Here is an 18,152-nt window from a genome sequence, read left to right as displayed (position 1 = left end):
ATCGTATTTACACTCTTTTTTAATTGTATTTAAATAATTAAATAATTTTATAGGATATATTTGAGTTAAACCAAATATTCTATGTACGGAAAAATATATAATAAAATAAAATATAAAATCGACGCGTTTTTTATTGATTATTATCTAACGTTAATTTATTCTATTTTTGCATTAATACATAGAACTATTGGTACTGATCGCAAAACAATTTTGAAACAATTCATAGTTGATACCGATAATTAAACGAATTCTTTAGGAGAATGCTAATTTTATATATGATAATCATGCGATGATTTATGAGCGCGGCGCAACATTACCGCGGTCGCTGACAGAGATGGACAAAGTAAATTTATACAGTTAATGTACAACGCAATTCTCCTCTCATTGTACTCTCCCGGACCCTATCCCGCTGGATTATCACTGCTATATCATACCGACGATGTCAGGGTATATTTGCTCGCGAGAGTAGACTGGTTAAAGGAGACTGTCAAGCTGTCGAGTTCCATTGGCGGGTCAGCCAACAAATAGCTGAAAATATAGTGGTTATTACGTAAAAATAAATACGTGGGAACATGTTTGATTGTCATTGTGCTCACTGCGGTGAAGCACGGAGTTGTTTAATATCATAATTTTATTGAACTACGTTAACTAATATCTACGTATGTAATCATACGCAATTTTGATTGAAAAATATTTAACTCTTGAAATTGTGAAATAATCGAATCATTTATAAGTGGTTATGTGTAAAAGAGACAATTTATAGGATAATACAAAAATATAAGGAACAAGTTCATACGACGTGGAATACTGTTCTTAAAAAAAGGATCAGTATATTATCGCTTGTTTTTTCATTATTCAACTTGAGTATAATCAGTAAAAAATACTTAAAATAGTAATGCAAAACAGAAGATCTGTATATAATAAAAAAAATATTTTTTAATTCATTGCAAGTATATATACATGCACACACAAAGACGAAAATTTGCGATATATTAAAATCACACACATTCAATGTCCACACATACATATGTGTACATATATTTCTCAATTTTCTTGAAATATTATCAGTACATTATAATGATCCGGGAGCGGAGGCGGCGACTGAGAATATTATTGAAATTCTCTCGGATATAAGATTTTAAAAATATTTTTAAAATAGGTATATCCAATCCATGCTTATGTGAGTTTTCTCAAGGAAATTATGGCTTCCCTGCAAGATGTCTTGAGGAGATTTCACATAGATTTCCATTGACAATGTGTATATATATAATATAGTTATGCAACTCAAACAGATCATATCTCTTTTATGATTGATGATATGAAAAAGTATGATGAAAAACGTAATTGAATGGTTTTATGACGTCTAACTTTTCATAATATTACTTTTCGCACAGATGCATCGAACGTCGAAATATGCGTCTGTATAAAGCAAACGTGCAAAATTTCTCGTTTAATAGAATCATATCATTTATTTTACGTAAATTAATTCTCCTCGACGTTTTTCTGTATTTAAAAGGGAAGGTCATTGAAAAATGAATATTTTATCGGTTATTTGTATTTTATTATATTACATTCTGACATGCGCGATATGGAATATCTCGTAAATAAATTAAAATTTCGTAATTCGCAAAACTGAGACATGTATACGGCAAACTGAAACGAGTGTTGTCATTTTCTCGAGTCTTAATTATATTACGCGAAACAATTAATCTACGTATAACTACGTAGCGAGTAACGAACAAGCCTGATGGATTAATCCCACAGTGTTGCGGTAACAGAGGACCAAATCAACGAACATGAGTGTGCGTATATAATTGAAAAGAAAAAAAATATAGGCACGCATTTTGCCGCTCATCAGTCGCGAGAGACCCATTTCGAAGAAGCAACAGTGAGCCGGCGGCCGTGAGCTTTGACCCGGTGACCCGGAGTGCGTGGGTTGCGCGGGGGACTTGACGAGGGACGGGAGGAGGGCGCAGGGAGAACAGGAGGGAGGTGGTCTTTCTCCTCTCCATGCAGGATGGAATCGATACCTGCCTCTCCTACCAGCCCAACCAGCCGCCCCTACAGTCCCTACAGCGTCCGCCACCCTCCGCTGCTCACCTTCTCGTTCGAGCAGACGGCGCGGCAGGCCGACCGACCAGCCAGCCGACCGTTGGGGGGCTGGAGGAAGTCGAGGAAATAAAAGCATATAGCGCTCGCCGCCGCACCGCCGCCGCGCCGTGCCGCGCTGTGTCGGCCAACAGCCGCAGCAAACTCTGCCTGCTCTGAACGGCACACCTGCGGCACCGCCACCCTCTTAAGCAAGTCCCGTTTGCTTTCAAAGTTGCTTGCTCGAGACGTCGCGCGAAGGTGCTTAATATTACATTCGACTTAAGTCCGGTAGGAAAGACTGATTAACTACGCGAGTAACAAGTTGACACGTTACTAATAACCGTATTTTTACGCGAAGATGCGCGATCGATCACTTCGCAAGCGAGGATCTTCTTCGAAAGAAGAAAACGCCTGAGAAAAACTTGGCGAATTATCAGCAATTTGTATCGAACAATACGATGACTCTAACTGATTATGCTTTCCATAGAAAGAATGTTTACTTGCTATGATACATACAACAAAGAAATAAGGAATGAATAGCAATTGAGGGTGATTGATATTTATCTTCAAACAATCACATTTAAAGTCCATTTGTTAGTCAAGAAGTTTCTGTATTAAATTCTATACAAAACTTACGTTGCAGTTTTGTTGTTGTGTGATGTGCTCGAGTTAATTTGGTTCGGCATATGATAATAAATGGTTTCGAAGCAACATTTATCACCATCAGGATGGCGTGATATCACGCTCTGAGTAATCGTTATCCCGTAAAGTCGCCTCTTTCGGAGACCGTAGCTGCGCCCGTCTCTCACGCGCAGACCGCGTAATAATTAATTAATTTCCTCGTTATCGATCGAACGCTTTGGCACGCAGTGGCGCTTGTAAGAAAATCCGTCGACCGAATTATCACATTCCAACGCTCAGAGAATGGAAATGAAATGCAAATATTAACACGCCGGCCAGCGGACTGTCTCAGTCGTTTCAGAGAAAAAATGTGATTTTGTGATCCGAAAGGACTTGCATTTAATTGATTTTTTAATCAGCAACGGTGCTAATAACCAATATAAAATCGACGATTATGCGGCATTGATAAAAAAAAGGTAGATCCATTCGGTTGAAGGCAGGGTTAGGTAAAATGTAATCAAATAAATGACTACTGCGTAAGATTACGAAGTAATTAGTATATCATAACTAATGAGAGTTATGATATAATAATAAATTGGAGAGATTTTTTTTACAAATATAGAAGAGGACAGTTTCCGAGTTCTTTGAGGACGATCGTACCTACAAAACGTCGTCCTGCAGTAATTAATTTCTTCATTAAAGAACGAAAGGAATTATATATTCCTTTTCATTCACCACTGATCCTGTTTGCCAGTATGCCAGTGCATCTCGTTTAACTGCGTTATTCATCACTTTAATGTTTTTGTGAACTTCGGTTATAAAAGGACTCGTACCAACGAATGTAATAAGAGTCTGTCTTAAGAAAGATCGGAGAATCAGGAATGCTCAATTACATGACGCCATACATCAGAGATGTTGACTCCTCGATGGGCTCCACGTGCGCGAAATGGCACCTTAGTTAGGCAGCAACACCTGCCTGGAATGGCGTTGTAAGCAAGTTAAATCGATCTTCGATTCCACTGCACCTGCCACCGCAATTGCCCGGTGACCGTTTTGACAAACGCTATACGTTCTCGAGCGGCAATATCGTACGAAAATCTTTTATATTACATGAAATAAATTTAAAAACTTTGATAAATATTTTCTAATTCTTTTTCCTTTTTTTTTTTATGGAAGCGCGTTTCGCTTAGTATAGCTCAGTATAACTTAATGAAGCAGATTTAAAAGATAAAAAATTGAGCAATTTTACAGTCGGTTAAATAAAATGGGCATATTTCTTATCACGTAGATGAAAAGAATATTTAATCGCTTAATCGTCCTTTTGTGATGATTTATTAGGCTGATGATTAGCTAACAGAGTCACGAAAATATTTGCGTGTTTCACCCGTCCACACTTGACGTCAAACTGGGTTAGGCAATGTGCATACTAGGCCGACGAGAAACTGCGCTGATCAGAATCGCATTGCCGCAATATCTCGTCTTGAAGATTGAAGGGAAGAGAGATATTTTCACTGCGGACTCAGACGTTTAAGAACACATCCTTGGCCAAGGAATTCGTGAATACAAAATAGGGAAGCGCACCGACGACTGAATATGCTCGAGCACAGGATAGGAAGAGAAGAGAGTTTCGAGAATGCTGCCTGCAGCAGCGCATTACTTCCGGTCGATGGACATATCGTCGATGATACATCGGGCCGCATGTTTCGGTCAATAATACAAATTAAATAAACTCTAATATTATAATTGACCATCAGTATTTCAAAGTATTCTTTACACGTTCGATCTAATTGTTTCTTTGACTCTTCACGTTATTAAGTGCAGTTAATCAATAGTAACATAATACATAAGGTAATTATATAGTTAACGTCATGTAATAGTCAATAGGGTTATATTATTATTATTGTTGTTATTAATAATATTAAAACATTGTTTATTTAGCATTCTCGAATGTATTTCTCTAAATAACGCACATAGCATTGAAAAGGAAGAAAAATTATATCGCGAATAAGTAATGAAGATAATAAATGTCAATTACGCGATAAAAGCTATTTTCGAGAGATATTATAAACCCACTGATTAAGAGCTTATTTCTGGTCAGCTTGTGTCACCGATTGTAAAATTGGATTTTAATGATTCCCGGCACGAGAGTTTTTTTCTATCGGATACAATGGATATTACAATGTTATCCAGTACTCGACTAGTTTCAGGTGAACTGGGCTGAGCTTGAGCTGGCGGAATGGTTTATCGATTCCAACCCTTGTCCTCTTTATCCTTTATTTTCTTTATCTTCGTCATGCACACACGTAACGCGCTGCCCGCGGAGTCACAGTCGGTTCACGTTCGAATTAACAATCCGTTTTATCATCTTCGCTCTTAAATCTTTTCCATTGTACGATACATTGCGTCACGGTTCGCATAACTGTGAAAAATTATGGTATTTTTCCTCAAAAGATTGGCTATCTCTGATTCAATATGACGTAGTCAGTTTTATACGATTCCGATTTAATTTCAGATGATTTCTACACGTAAATATCTGTCTAATTCTTCGGTTGATTATCGTGCTCATGCCCTTACTTTGGATGCCCTAAAAACGATTGGATTTTTATTTATTCGCATAAATCTATGCCCCGTATTGAATGCCGCTATTGACTCGGTTGTCGTAGCGAGTTCGTTTGATTTATGATTTCGTATTTCACAGAATATCGTTACGATTCAACTTGACCGAGACGAACGTTACATTAAAGGTGTCGCGCGTTTCGCTCGAGCGAAGCATGCTTTGGCAGGGTGGTTTATCGATTCTGTCCCTTTTCCTCTTTACTCCCTGCCCTTTACCCGTTTTGCACACGCTTTGCACATAACCCAGAGTTACGAGATCGCTAACGTACTCATTACCGAATTTTCGCGCGTCAACCCCAGCTATTTGATGGCAATCATCGGAATTTCGATGATTCGTTCGAGAATGCATATCGTCAGTCGTATAACAACTAAAAATCTTTAAAAATATTTTTCCAAGTCATCTATTCTTTTTAGCTGAATCTTCTGTGTTTGTTTTCTTTGCATATATCTTTTTCTAAAACGTAATGAGGATACTTGATTTCAACTTTAAACTTTGTGAAAATATATATATCTGTATATTATATTCCATTACTATTTCCTATTCAAGTACTATCAAAATATTTCTTAATACTTATAATCTGAATTATATTTGCATATTTCTAACACGCTGACATTATTGCGACTTTTAACACAGTCAAATTGCGAACATTTCGACGAATTAATCTTCGTAATTAATAGAATAATAGGACACGAGAATATTCTGCATCTCTGAATAAGTCGCAATTAACGGAATAATCTGTGATAAATAATTCTTTGTTCCTAATGGCTCTCGATTCCCTAGTGGTGATAATCTCTATGGCATCACATCCAGCTAATTGAACCGATCTTTCAAGCGCGATTAATACTTTAAGTGTGAAAGTTTATTGTAACGTACTGTAACAAAAAAAATTGAATCTATTAAAGTTTTAAACCATTCTTGTCCAAATCTATAATAGTTTTATGTTCTTTTTTTATATAGTACTGATGAAAGATCAATCAATCCAAGATGTCTAACAAACAGTAAAAAATATTCGCGAATAAAAAAACTATCGTATTAACGCCATAAGATTGAGTTTCAAGAGTTTTCAAGAAAAACTCGAGTGTTTTTGATATCTCGAAATTTGCTCAAGGAGAATTCAAATGGAATTACTTGTTACTTGAGTTTTCGAAGTATTTACGAATCCTTGAAACTGCTTTTTGCGATATTAAGCGGTCTTGTTTTCACAGGAAGAAATCGTGAAACAAAACAAATCCGTTCGTCGATTTGATCCACGATTCTTCGTCTCTCTATCTCTCATCCGAGTTTCAATATTCAAATGGTCCCGCATACATTGTTGGTCGCCGAGAGATTCTATAGTGAAGATCATAATCCATGAGGCAGTAGCGAAATCGGCGGAACAGCCTGGCATTCAACAGGCCTCGAACCAGTGACCCAAATCCATGGCGCTTCGAGACGTACGCTTTTCTAGAATCGGATTATCGGTCAGCATTTGTGCCCAATATTCTTTTAATTCTTGCGCTCATTTCGATGCTATGTAAAACGATATCGTACTTCCGTACTGACAGAATGTCGAATAAGATAGACGTGGTTCGATACATGTTAATATCGGCACTCAATTCTTTTCAAAACGATCAGATAAAATGGGATACGTGAAGGATATAGAGATAATATAGTAATAATGTAAAGTCAGCAACTACCGAATTTACGAAAAGAATTTCGCAAAGCTGCTATTATAATAATATATCATGTTTATATACCGTAATAATAAGCTTTGCATAGTTATAATACGTTCTTCTTAATTTAACATAATAACATATTCTATATACTTAGAACGCCACACATATTACAATGTTAGTCTCATCGATTTAGGCAAAAAGATTATACAATTAAATATCTTTAATTATGGTAAATTGTACTTATGTACAATCATATTAATCTATATATATTCAAATCATGTTGCTACATGTACAATACTCGATTCGCTTACATTATTGAGACGGATGATAATTTAAAATTTCAATAAACCTCCTGATAAAAAAGATATTTGCTTTCGAGATATGTACGAATTACGATAAGCTTGTTGCTAAATAACATATTGGGATTCAAATACATATTGAAATTAGTAAAATGAATTTGCACAATATATATAAAGATTATAAAATATTTACAATATAGGAAGTTATATAATGCGTAATGTGCAAATCAAAATTTTATATATCTTTTTGTATTTAATAGTCAGAGCGCCTCTTTTAACATAAAAATTGTAGATACTTTTATATAAGACTTAAAAAGAAATATTAATCTTTAATAAGAGACACTTATAATATACTTAAAAATTTTATATTGGCTCGAAGCACCGCGAACGAAAGACTCACACCGTGACTGTGAAATCGCCGAGAAACGAAGTTAACCCAAATCCATACATATATCGTAACGGTGTTTTCGAGGGAACGAATTATCGGACGACCCATTTTCACCCAATGTCGCCAACTTCTTTTTGACCGTTTGCCGACGTGGAAATGATAACACGCGCCTGCCAGGCGCCAAAAAGGAAAAATGGTGTTCGCCGGATGTCGATAAGACTCACCCATCGTTTCGCGAACCGAATGGAAAAACGTCGTTTTCCGCGACGTTCCACGTCGCGGTATTTACGCGTCGACGTAGCGCAAACTTTTGCGAATATTTAAAAAGTTATCTGTTCACCCCGTAACTTTCTCACCTGGACCGAGTTTTCGGACGTCGATACATCTCGGACGTCGCGCCCGCCCGCGCCCGCGAAAGTTAGGCGCGGCGCAAATTTGCGTTTCAGAAAGTTTCGTTCACACAAGTCTCACTGCACAAGTCTCGGCGAGACTTCTTGGCACGCAGCTCTCCCAAAAGTTCCATCTTCCGAATAAAATTTTATTCAAAGAGTAACATAAAAATTCACTCGAATAATACAATTCAATTTTATAAATGAATATCTAAGTGATTGAAATATATATAATTGGCATATTGCTTTTGAGACTATATATAAAAATTTAAGATTACTCAATATTCAAAAATTTATCGCAGGAAATAGAATTCCATAAATACACTAAAATTGAAGAACAATATATTTAAATAGGACTAATACCTGAGTATTCTCTTTGTTTTCTCGTGAGAGATAGAAATCGGGGGAAGCTGCTTTTATTTCCACTGCACTTTTTAAATAAAACTTAAATAGTTTCTTATATGTAAATGTTCCATTCTTAACACAATTAGATAACGGATACTTATATAATTCTTCTCAGAGATTCTTCAGAGATTTCGTTGCTTCACTGAACAAACTGATAATTGCGCTAAATTATGGCTAAAAGAAACGATTCTCGGTTTACAGGCTCGATTCGCTTCAGCTGTCGTTAACGCGAAAAGACGAGGAAAAGTACGAAAGGCACAGATTACTCTCCTTCCTTTGAGAAAACGGTGCCAAAGAACGAAGACCGATCTGTATGTTTGACTTCACCGGAACGTAACCGTTTGATTATACTACGCCCGTCTAATATTATACCTTCGCTGTTCCGGCAGACTCTCGGGCTACATTGTATACGCAAATTTAATACCGCGTAATAGCACATGCGCGCAGCAGGATATACTTCGGTAATCCCCTTCAAAATTTCAACGGCGGTGTTATATGCGCAAGCCGCACGATGCGATCGTTAGAACGCATAATGGGTAACGCGTAAGTCGATATGCTCAATCGCTTTGTTACGCGCGAACTGCCAATGCAGTTGGGCTAAAGATGCGATGTAATGCTGATTCTCTAACGCGTTCCTGCGTACACATAATAGCGCTACGAGAATAGCACTCGGAAAATAGCTTTACCTGCTGGATAAAAAATTAAAATTCGTGAATTATGAAAAAATTACGCTACGCGAATCTACGGCACGTAAATTGCATGAACATTCTGTCAGAAATTAATTTCAGAGTGATAAAAGATGCACAGACCCTTCAGAAGATGAATTTTGGTATAATAAAGTGCTATTTCATTTTCATCTTGCTCTTTACATTATGGATGGCGTAACGAGTCGCCTCTCATCAAATTCAAATTTGGTACCAATTTTTCTAGGTAACAAAAAACATCAAAAAAGGTTATTATTTATTCCAAGTGTTCAATTTTTAACATTAAGTGCTTTTTAAACAGCCTGAATTAAAATATTTATTAAAGAATAAATTTATATTATTTTGGAAATTGGTTGCAAAAATATCGCATCTAATATCTAATATAATAAAAAAGAGGTTGAAAATCAATTAAACACATACCTTTCTCGACATTTTCTAAAAAATGACTTAACTTACATGTTATTCTAAAGACATGCTTTCTAAAGACTCAGAAAGTAGCTCGTTGATGTATTTAAGTTAGAATTCCCTGTGTATCGAGCATGTTAACTATAAGAAATTTTAATGGAAATAATATCTTTATAATATCTTTATTTCACATTGACTTGTGTAAGATTTTTTCTTCAATCGTCCTATACGCCAAATAGTAAATAGTTTTCGTTACGTGGTGAGAATTCTGTAGGTAGAAACCCTCTGGGGGATTTATCGCGCCGTTAATTTTACGGGGGTACACGTCTGGTGAGAGCACATGGAACAACCTTCTCGAACGTGGAGCATCCACAGGTTGTCGTCTGACCTAATCTGACCTAACCCAAGTGATTAAGGACGTTGAATCAATGGAGACAAGACGAGGAGGTTTCAAGGAGACCGTATCTCTTATCAAATCATTATCCTTTTATTAAATCATTAGCCTTCTCAAACGAAGAAGCTTGTTAAATTTCGTCGAAGCGCAAAATGCCCAACGAAATGTAAAAACCTGATATTTCTCTCATTAAACTGAAATATTGAGCTGAGCAAATAAATAGGAAATTTCTCGGTCATTGGGCAACTTGTCGGTTCAATACTGTCATACGAGTTCAAAACGTACCAGCGATATTCAGCTTTTCACAAAACTGGAGTGTCCTCTAATATCTTTCATCTTAATTTCTCGAGTGGAATAAGGATTTTTAAGATATTTAATTGCAAATAATTTTTAAACTTTTATCAATGTTAATTTAAGAGTATGAAAGGACAAGCTAGTTTTTTGAGAAGGTCACGTTACAAGACTGACCGATATAATCGATGCGCAGTACTATGTATCGCTATGACTTTTCGAACTCAAGCACTGATATCAGACTGATGATTGAAAAATGTATTTACTTTATATTGTACACTAATGTGTTGGTCGCTATTTGTTTGTTTGAAATATTGAAGTTACTGGGCTTTACAACACGTTCTTGCGTCATTAAATTCACCTTTTACGATCTTCTTGAATAGACACTCGTTTTGCTCGTCTGTGACTCGACGAGCATAATAATTGAAAGCGAAAATTGAAAGAATTACATTAAGAAGTTTTGTCAATTGTAAAAATTGCTCTCCAGCTTTCGCAGCATTATTGTATATTCTGAAACCAACAGATTCGCGTCGCGTTTCAATAATGGTAGGAAGAATTATATTTCGAGGACAACAGTTCTCTCTATTTTCCTTTTTCCTGCTCGTCTTGGCGAGACTTAGCTTTGGATCCTCGTAGCTTGATCTCCTGAAAGGCTTGACAACAAACGAATGACAACGTTCTAGAAGAAATTTTGGTCTTGGTAGATTTGTTGCCGTACGCTCCGTTGCTCCTAACCATTGGAGGTAGGCTCGCGAAGGTGGAATCAATACGTGAACCTACAACCATCTCTACGTACACAATGCTAGCCGGCCAAGCCCGACAAGAGCAATGTGTATGTACCATCTCGTACCTCTCGTTTTCTCCGTCGACTGTTGCTCAATGGTCGTGGCTCTCTCTCTCCCTGGTATGTGTTCCTCTTTAAACCCCTCTTTTTCCCCTCTCTCCTTCCAACTTCTCCGCATGTGTCCCCACTTTTATTTGCGCCGATTTTCTTCGCCTAGTATTTTTTCTCTCTTTTTTTCTTCTCTTACTTTCATGATGATGCAAAATCCTGCCGGATGAATGCCAGCTCCCCTTTTGACGGCGCGCCTTCATTCTGTTCCAGGAAATTCAGCGCCGTCACTCCATTTTCAGGCCCAGTCAGCGCACGTTGGCCGACACAGTTCGGTAAACAAATGCTCTCGATGTAATTTATAGCTTATGCACTTTCCTCTCCTTAAATTACTCGCAAGTAGTTCAGCTCTTTCAAATGTGATTGTTCTTCCTTCCCATTTTATTCTTTTTCGTCAGTGAAATTTTCATCGCTAGTTTGATTTACAATTGAAAATCGGTAAATTAAATTAAATTGATAAATACACAAACACAAATCTTTCATCCGGCCATTATCCGTATATTTTATTCCCACAGAACGCAATGACAGACGCGTAACAGCCCATTTTATAGAAGGCCTCTTTCAAGGTTTAGGACTTGAGTCTATCTTTTTGAGAATGTTTGCAAACAATTTACACACATCTTGCATTCAGCTCAAACACAATTTGCAGAGTATCAGCATTCAGCTCGAATTCGCAAATATATATATATATATATATATATACACACACATATACTTCCCTTTCTTGCGCGTGTGTAACGACAGTGAATCTGTTTGATTTGCAGGAATGGGGAGTGTCGGCAGCAACGTGACAGGAACGACGACGACAGATCCGACGACGTTCCTGCCAGACGCAACGCCGACTTTAAGCGAGCGCGAACAGGTCAAAATCGAATTTTACAAAACGTACGACGTCATGACGGGGATACGGATCGCCGCGACCCTCGGCGGTTTTTTCAGCTTAATGGTGTTGCTGGTAGTTTACAAGAGCAGGTGATTTTAAGGATGTTTAAAACGGCATTTGCATTGTCGTTAAAATACAATTAGAATTATGGGTTATATATTTATCAGATGCAAAGCGAGCAAACAATTGGAAGACCCGGCTTTGACTGCGGCAGCAGCCGCGGCGGTCGCAGAAGCTGAAGCCGAAGAACGCGCACTCGCCGTCGCTCTCGAAGCGATCGCCAGGTTACCACCCAGGCCGGGTCGTGGTCCGAGAAGATCTTTGTGCGTTGAGGTATATCGTAGCAACCTAAATATTTCCGTTAAAATAATTAACAAGTACACATATATCCCTAAAATTAAGTACGAGTTCTCCTAAAAGTGAAATCATTAGCGTTAGAACATTAGCAAAATTAATGTTCTATTTTTAGTTCTGAGAAATTAAATGATGTATTTTAAAGTTTCTTCTTAATATTTGCAAGAAATTATAAAATACGATGTCAATATTCATTACCGAATTAGGGCGATTTTTATTTAATAACTAGAGCTTGTTTACATATTGAGAAAATTATATATTGAAACATCACTATTGATTAAATCGTGCAGTTTTCGATAAGTAACACAGTTTTAAAACTTTGCCGGGAGAGCGTTAAAGTTTTGGACTGATACCAAAAAAGTCGTGGTACGTTTCACAGAGCTCTTTATTTAAGAGGGTTGCGTTTAGTTTGTAATTTGTCTGTTCGCCAAGCACTCGTAATTGATAGAAATATTTACATCTCAGATGAACCAGTCTCATTCACCCGTGGTGGCACCTCGCTTCGCCTCAGTCGGAGGTGGATACGACTCCCTGCTGGCACCGCCAATCAGGCAACCGAGGTTGGCTCCTCCGGTCGATCACAGAAGATGTAGCTCGGTCACCTGCAGCAGCACTGGAAGTAGTTATCTGGAACGAAGGGGTTCAGCCATGGTAATGCCGTGCCTTCCGCCTCCTCCATCCTTCCCGCGTCACGCCGCCTACGATGAGCCATGGGATTTATATTACCCTATCGATATTCAGGTAGACACGATATTTGCGATCGCATATCTTTCGACATGGCTTTTTCTGATCTTAATTCTTCTTTTAGTCTTTATTTTGTAATTACTTATTCACTATCTTAGATAACATGATTAACTATTATAAATCTACTATAACACAATAATAGCTTTACAGTTTCACATTTTAGATTATAACTTAGCCTGTTACAAATAATAAAAAAAAATTAGTTAAACCGCAATTAGTATTAAGGAACATCACGAAATATTATTCAAAATTTATTAAAAACTTGTGATGTAATCAGGTAATACAGCCAACCCCAGATTTATCGCCGTGCGGTAGCGAGGTCGGTCTTTATGCTGGGGCAGTCGGCAGCCTTATGGCGGCGTCGTCGGGCAGAAGAGCGCCGTTGGCATCGATGGGTAGCGTGGATCCTCCCGATCCAGAAACCAGGTCGCTCGGCTCCGATTCCGTCTTCCTGAAGAACGAGGACGAGGAGCAGTGCATCGACACTGAGGACGAAGTTTCGGGTTTTTCCACGGACTCGGACGCGCCTGGGCCAAGCTGTCGGCGGTTCCTACGGGTGCCTTCTAGGAAAAAACGGATCCCCGAGAAATGGGACGGATGCGCGGGCTGCGTGCCCAGACGACGAGCCGGTAATAAACCCTGCCAAGAATGTATGACCATCAGTGCCGCTGTCGAAACCTCCAGGTGAATTTCTATTACGAATTCTCATATAAAGAAAAAAATGTTGCTGTCGCAGCAAGAGATCATCGTCGTTACTGCGAATTTAAAGCAACAAACTTCTGCTACTAAAACTAATAATAATATAACAAGCACGTGTAAATATTAATAATCACAAGAATACCAGACATTCCGAGTTCGAATTTTTTTCGATAAAACAACTATATTAAAGAAAAAGGAACTTTAACAAAATATTTTTATCGCAAAGAAAATATTATCAAAGAACCTAATTATTACTTGTTATAAATTATAAATTTTTATATATTTACGCACTTGCATTAGTATGTTCTGGTCTTAAACTTCTTTTCTTTCTTTTATATATTAAAGAACACAATTCATTTTTAATTAATAAACCTTTGATAATAGGTCGCAACCAGCTTCAACGACAACCAGTAGCAGTCAGAGTAGCGTGGGATCTCCACCGTGTTCACCGCCGATCGAACTGAGGCACAGACCACCAACGCCATTACCATCAATCCCGCCAATATGGTCCCAAGAAACGCTCTTTTAGGATGCGTTTTTCGTAGTGACCATGTCCTTCGACTTGTTTTTATCGAGACACGAAGCTAAACCCAGAATGTCGATATCTGAGGAAATCATTTGCCCAAAAAATTGATCTGGTCTTTAACCGTCTTGTATCTCTAAATAATTTTCTCTCTTTTCTCTTGGATCCTGTCGCCATTAAAATATATTTTACGTGAATTTGAAAATTCAATTGTTATATCGGTCAGTGAATTCGATTACAATTTATGAATGCAACAATTGCGATTATAATAAAATTGTTATAAAAATATTTTTAAAAAAATCTAAATTTTGATATAACAAAATAGAAAGTAAACAAAATTATATCATTGAAAACCGTAATCTTTACAAATCGTAAGAACAAAAAAAAGAATAAAAGTTAATCAATAAAGAGGAGAAGCGGAAGAAGAACGTACGAGCGAGACGTGGAGATGAACGCCGGAAAGCATTTTCGTCCGAACGTGAGGAAATATCGGAGATTTTCGATATTACAGCGGTGACTTCTGTCCCGAAACCGGAGCAAACCCATCTTAAGGTAGACTAAATCGAAGGCATTTTATGTCGACTGTATGGTACACTCCATGACAAGCATGAAACTCGGATCGGATTACCCGCCCATTTAAAGGACGCGTCTACAACCCGCGAGACGAGGCTGACGGCGACTTAGTCTAACTATACTTGAGATCTCATCTACCGACGTATTTCAGACGTCTGCCTACTCCATCATGCTCCAGAATAAGTTGGCGAACAATACACGCGCGCGCGGTCGCGTTTATCTAAAGTTCATATTAACTGCATTGTGGCTGTACCAACCAGCATCCCAACGCACCAGAGAAAGTGCGCACAATTTATCTCGCATCGCAAGCCGTGCTCCACTACTATCTTATTTAGTCGAAGAAGATTGGGCGGCATCATTATTTCCCGTCACTCGCCACATTCTCGACAATACTCTCTTCGACGACATTCTCTTCATACGAGCATTCTTCGTAACATGACCAGACGCACATCGACATCCGTGATCCATTTAACAACGAAAACAAGCAAATGCACTTCCTCGCTTAAGACATTCGTGGCGTCCCAACGTGACGTTTGTAATGCCTCTCGAGATCGCGAGATCTCAAGTGGCCAAACTTGGGAGAAGGGCGCATGGTGATCTATATCGCACAAAGGAGAATATCCGAGAAACGAGCGGAGAAACTCGTTCCGATCGATCAGGGTGAACCGCGTAACTCGCAACTCAGGAGACTGTCGAAGGAAGGCCGATCGACAATGCGGGGGAAATAGGGAATTATTTTTATACAAGCGCGACGATAATCAAGCTCGTTGAACTGATCGTGATGCTTCTCGTGAAAACAATAATACGCGCGCAATACTCAATTGTATGACGTCAGTGTAACATGTGATTGTCAACGAGACGAGCGGATGGAAGAGTGAAATAGAAAGAAGAGAGAGAGAGAAAGAGAGAGAGAGAGAGAGAGAGAGAGAGAGAGAGAGAGAGAAACGGGGGAAATAGCACTTTCGCTCGGATAATCGTCGAACCGGATTTCCCCGTCGCAATTTTCCCGACAGAGAAAACTGCCGGTTCGCCGTTGATCCGACGTTTCTCTAACGCGAGGAAAACAACGTATTTCTATTCGTGTAATCTTGTAAGCTCTGTAAGGTTTTGGGTGTACGTGTACGTGTCTATAACCCTCTTGCGTACGATAGATAAACACCGTGCTCGATGGAGGGGAACCGGAAACTGGGCGACTGCCGTATATGGTCTCGTAAAAACGGCGAACCAAAGTTGCCAAAATTCCTTGATCGCCGTATTTTGACAAGGTGATCTATTATATCGATCGTTTCGCAAAGTTGCTTGGTAAATTTCTATCCGGACTGGAATATCGATCGATTAGATATTCCACGGAAACAGAAATCCCCGCAATTAGGCCTGTATCTAATCTAAAGAAATCGTAAGATATTTAAAAGAAATAAGAGGAGAAGAATATGTGAATTTATTTCAGTTTTTTATCCCCGTCAATTCAGTGATATTAGCTGACGAGAAGCTCGCTGGGTGTAGAAAATCGAATTTATTAAAATGTTAGAGCGCGTCGGTGTAAAGAACGAAAAGATAAAAAGAGAGACATATAGTAGACGAGACATATTTATCGTTGACAAGAGCAACTTGTGTCTATTTTCGATAAAAGATAAAAAGTAGTTGAACCAGACGAGCCATATATCTCCATGTCATATGCCTCTATGTCTACATCTGGAGACTTTTCCACGGAGGCTAACATCACTGCCGGTCAGCCCCTCCAGGCACACGACGATAAACGAATAAAAATAAAGCAGAAATTAATACACATTTACGTAAAAGCAAAACGAACGCACGAGGACTACCTAACATTGTTCTAGCCAAGAGTTTGTATAGTAGACGAATAAGACGAGCCGAGAAGTTATTATAATATATCGGGATAAAAAAAAAAGAAGAAAAAGAGAAGAAATATATATAATGTAATAGGCGCCACGCACGCAGTGCTGCGACCGTTACTTTTAGATAGGTGTACATACACGTCGTGTTACGATGCGTTACGTTGCGTTGAGCTTATACGACAGCGACTCGCCCTCGCTGATCGACAAAGAGCGGAGGGAAGGCGAGACTCTAACGTCGTCGATCTACATGAAGAACTTTACATTACGTTGGCTGCGTTCCAAACTTCGCCCCGGAGGTACGAATTTAACAAGCCGCAAAACAAAACGCGAAATACGAGAAATACGAAGAGAATATATAATCACGACTACATGAAACTACAGACCCGTGTAATTCCCTCTAATAATTTATATACTGCTATCCGCTATACTCTCGACCATTAAGCCGAAAAAACGTCAACTTTTGCGGACCTAAGAGATTAAGAGAAAGTTTCTCGGAGACAGAAAGGAAAAGGGAAAGAGAGAGATGGCGGGAGGTGTCCAAACTTCAAGGAATACACGCAAAAGTTTCGTGATAAATAAGGGAAAGTCCCTAATTGGATATTGTATGCCTTATTGAATCATTGTTATATATATGTATATAAAAGCTGACATTTCGCTTGAGAATTACGATAACGTCGTGAAAAAGTAGTCGTCACAGGAGGCGAAGTTTTAGAACGCGGCTGTAGGAGAATAAAACAGAATTATTACTATCGCGAGGTGCGCTTTGCTATACGCCGACACGCCGACGAATTCGTTCCACCCGAGTTCCTTCTGTTGAGACGTATCACCGTAATTTTTTTTTTTTTTTTTTTCAATAAATAATACCTTGCGAACAATTAGGAAAACAGTCTATTTAAAATTCCTTCGAGAACCCTTGACGTGAACTGCATATATACGTTCATTAGTACGAATGTATTGTATAGTTCTATCGTTGTGTCAACAGTGTTAAAATAGTCAAGATAATTTCCACGCGACGTCGCGTAAACGAAGATCAAGTACATATTTCTCGTTTGCATTCTTATTAAAGTAATTAACCGGGAACAAAGTTTTCAACGGCGCGTGGCGTACAGCAAGCCGCCCCGTAGTCGCGTAAGACAAGGAGCTTGAAAACTCGCGAGTGCTGCCGAATTGCCAAATGTAACAATCAAACAGTGTCTAGTTGAAGTATAAAATTCAAAAAGAGCCGAGGATAATCTATGCGGATATATATACGCGCGAATAGATGCGTGAATGTGCGCGATTGTGCGTGCGTGTGCGTGTGCCAAGTAGTTTAGCACAATTTTGTATATACATATACATACATACATAAATGTACATATGTATTTATGTA

General features: G+C 38.5%; 1 protein-coding gene across 11 annotated transcripts in view; it reads left to right on the top strand.

Moving 5' to 3' along the window:
* LOC112456440 overlaps positions 1 to 17,632 on the top strand; it is a 67,403-nt gene extending 49,771 nt beyond the window's left edge. For 7 of the 11 annotated variants that reach the window (XM_025019009.1, XM_025018972.1, XM_025018983.1 and 4 more), the window contains exons 4-8: positions 11,916 to 12,123; positions 12,202 to 12,367; positions 12,854 to 13,129; positions 13,410 to 13,816; positions 14,216 to 17,632. In XM_025019009.1, coding sequence (XP_024874777.1) covers positions 11,916 to 12,123; positions 12,202 to 12,367; positions 12,854 to 13,129; positions 13,410 to 13,816; positions 14,216 to 14,360 — 1,202 coding nt within the window. In that variant the 3' untranslated portion in view covers positions 14,361 to 17,632. Of the gene's footprint in view, positions 1 to 11,027; positions 11,092 to 11,364; positions 11,427 to 11,915; positions 12,124 to 12,201; positions 12,368 to 12,853; positions 13,130 to 13,409; positions 13,817 to 14,215 lie in introns of those variants that run through there. The other 4 variants (XM_025019017.1, XM_025019046.1, XM_025019036.1 and 1 more) reach the window with 2 other exon arrangements.
* The last annotated feature ends 520 nt before the right edge of the window (positions 17,633 to 18,152 follow it).

This window comes from Temnothorax curvispinosus, unplaced genomic scaffold (genome assembly GCF_003070985.1).
Source record: "Temnothorax curvispinosus isolate PA1 unplaced genomic scaffold, ASM307098v1 QBEX01000632.1, whole genome shotgun sequence".
NCBI classification, from domain to species: domain Eukaryota; kingdom Metazoa; phylum Arthropoda; class Insecta; order Hymenoptera; family Formicidae; genus Temnothorax; species Temnothorax curvispinosus.
The sequence above is the reverse complement of the archived record's forward strand: the minus strand, read 5'-3'. Positions and strand labels throughout refer to the sequence as shown.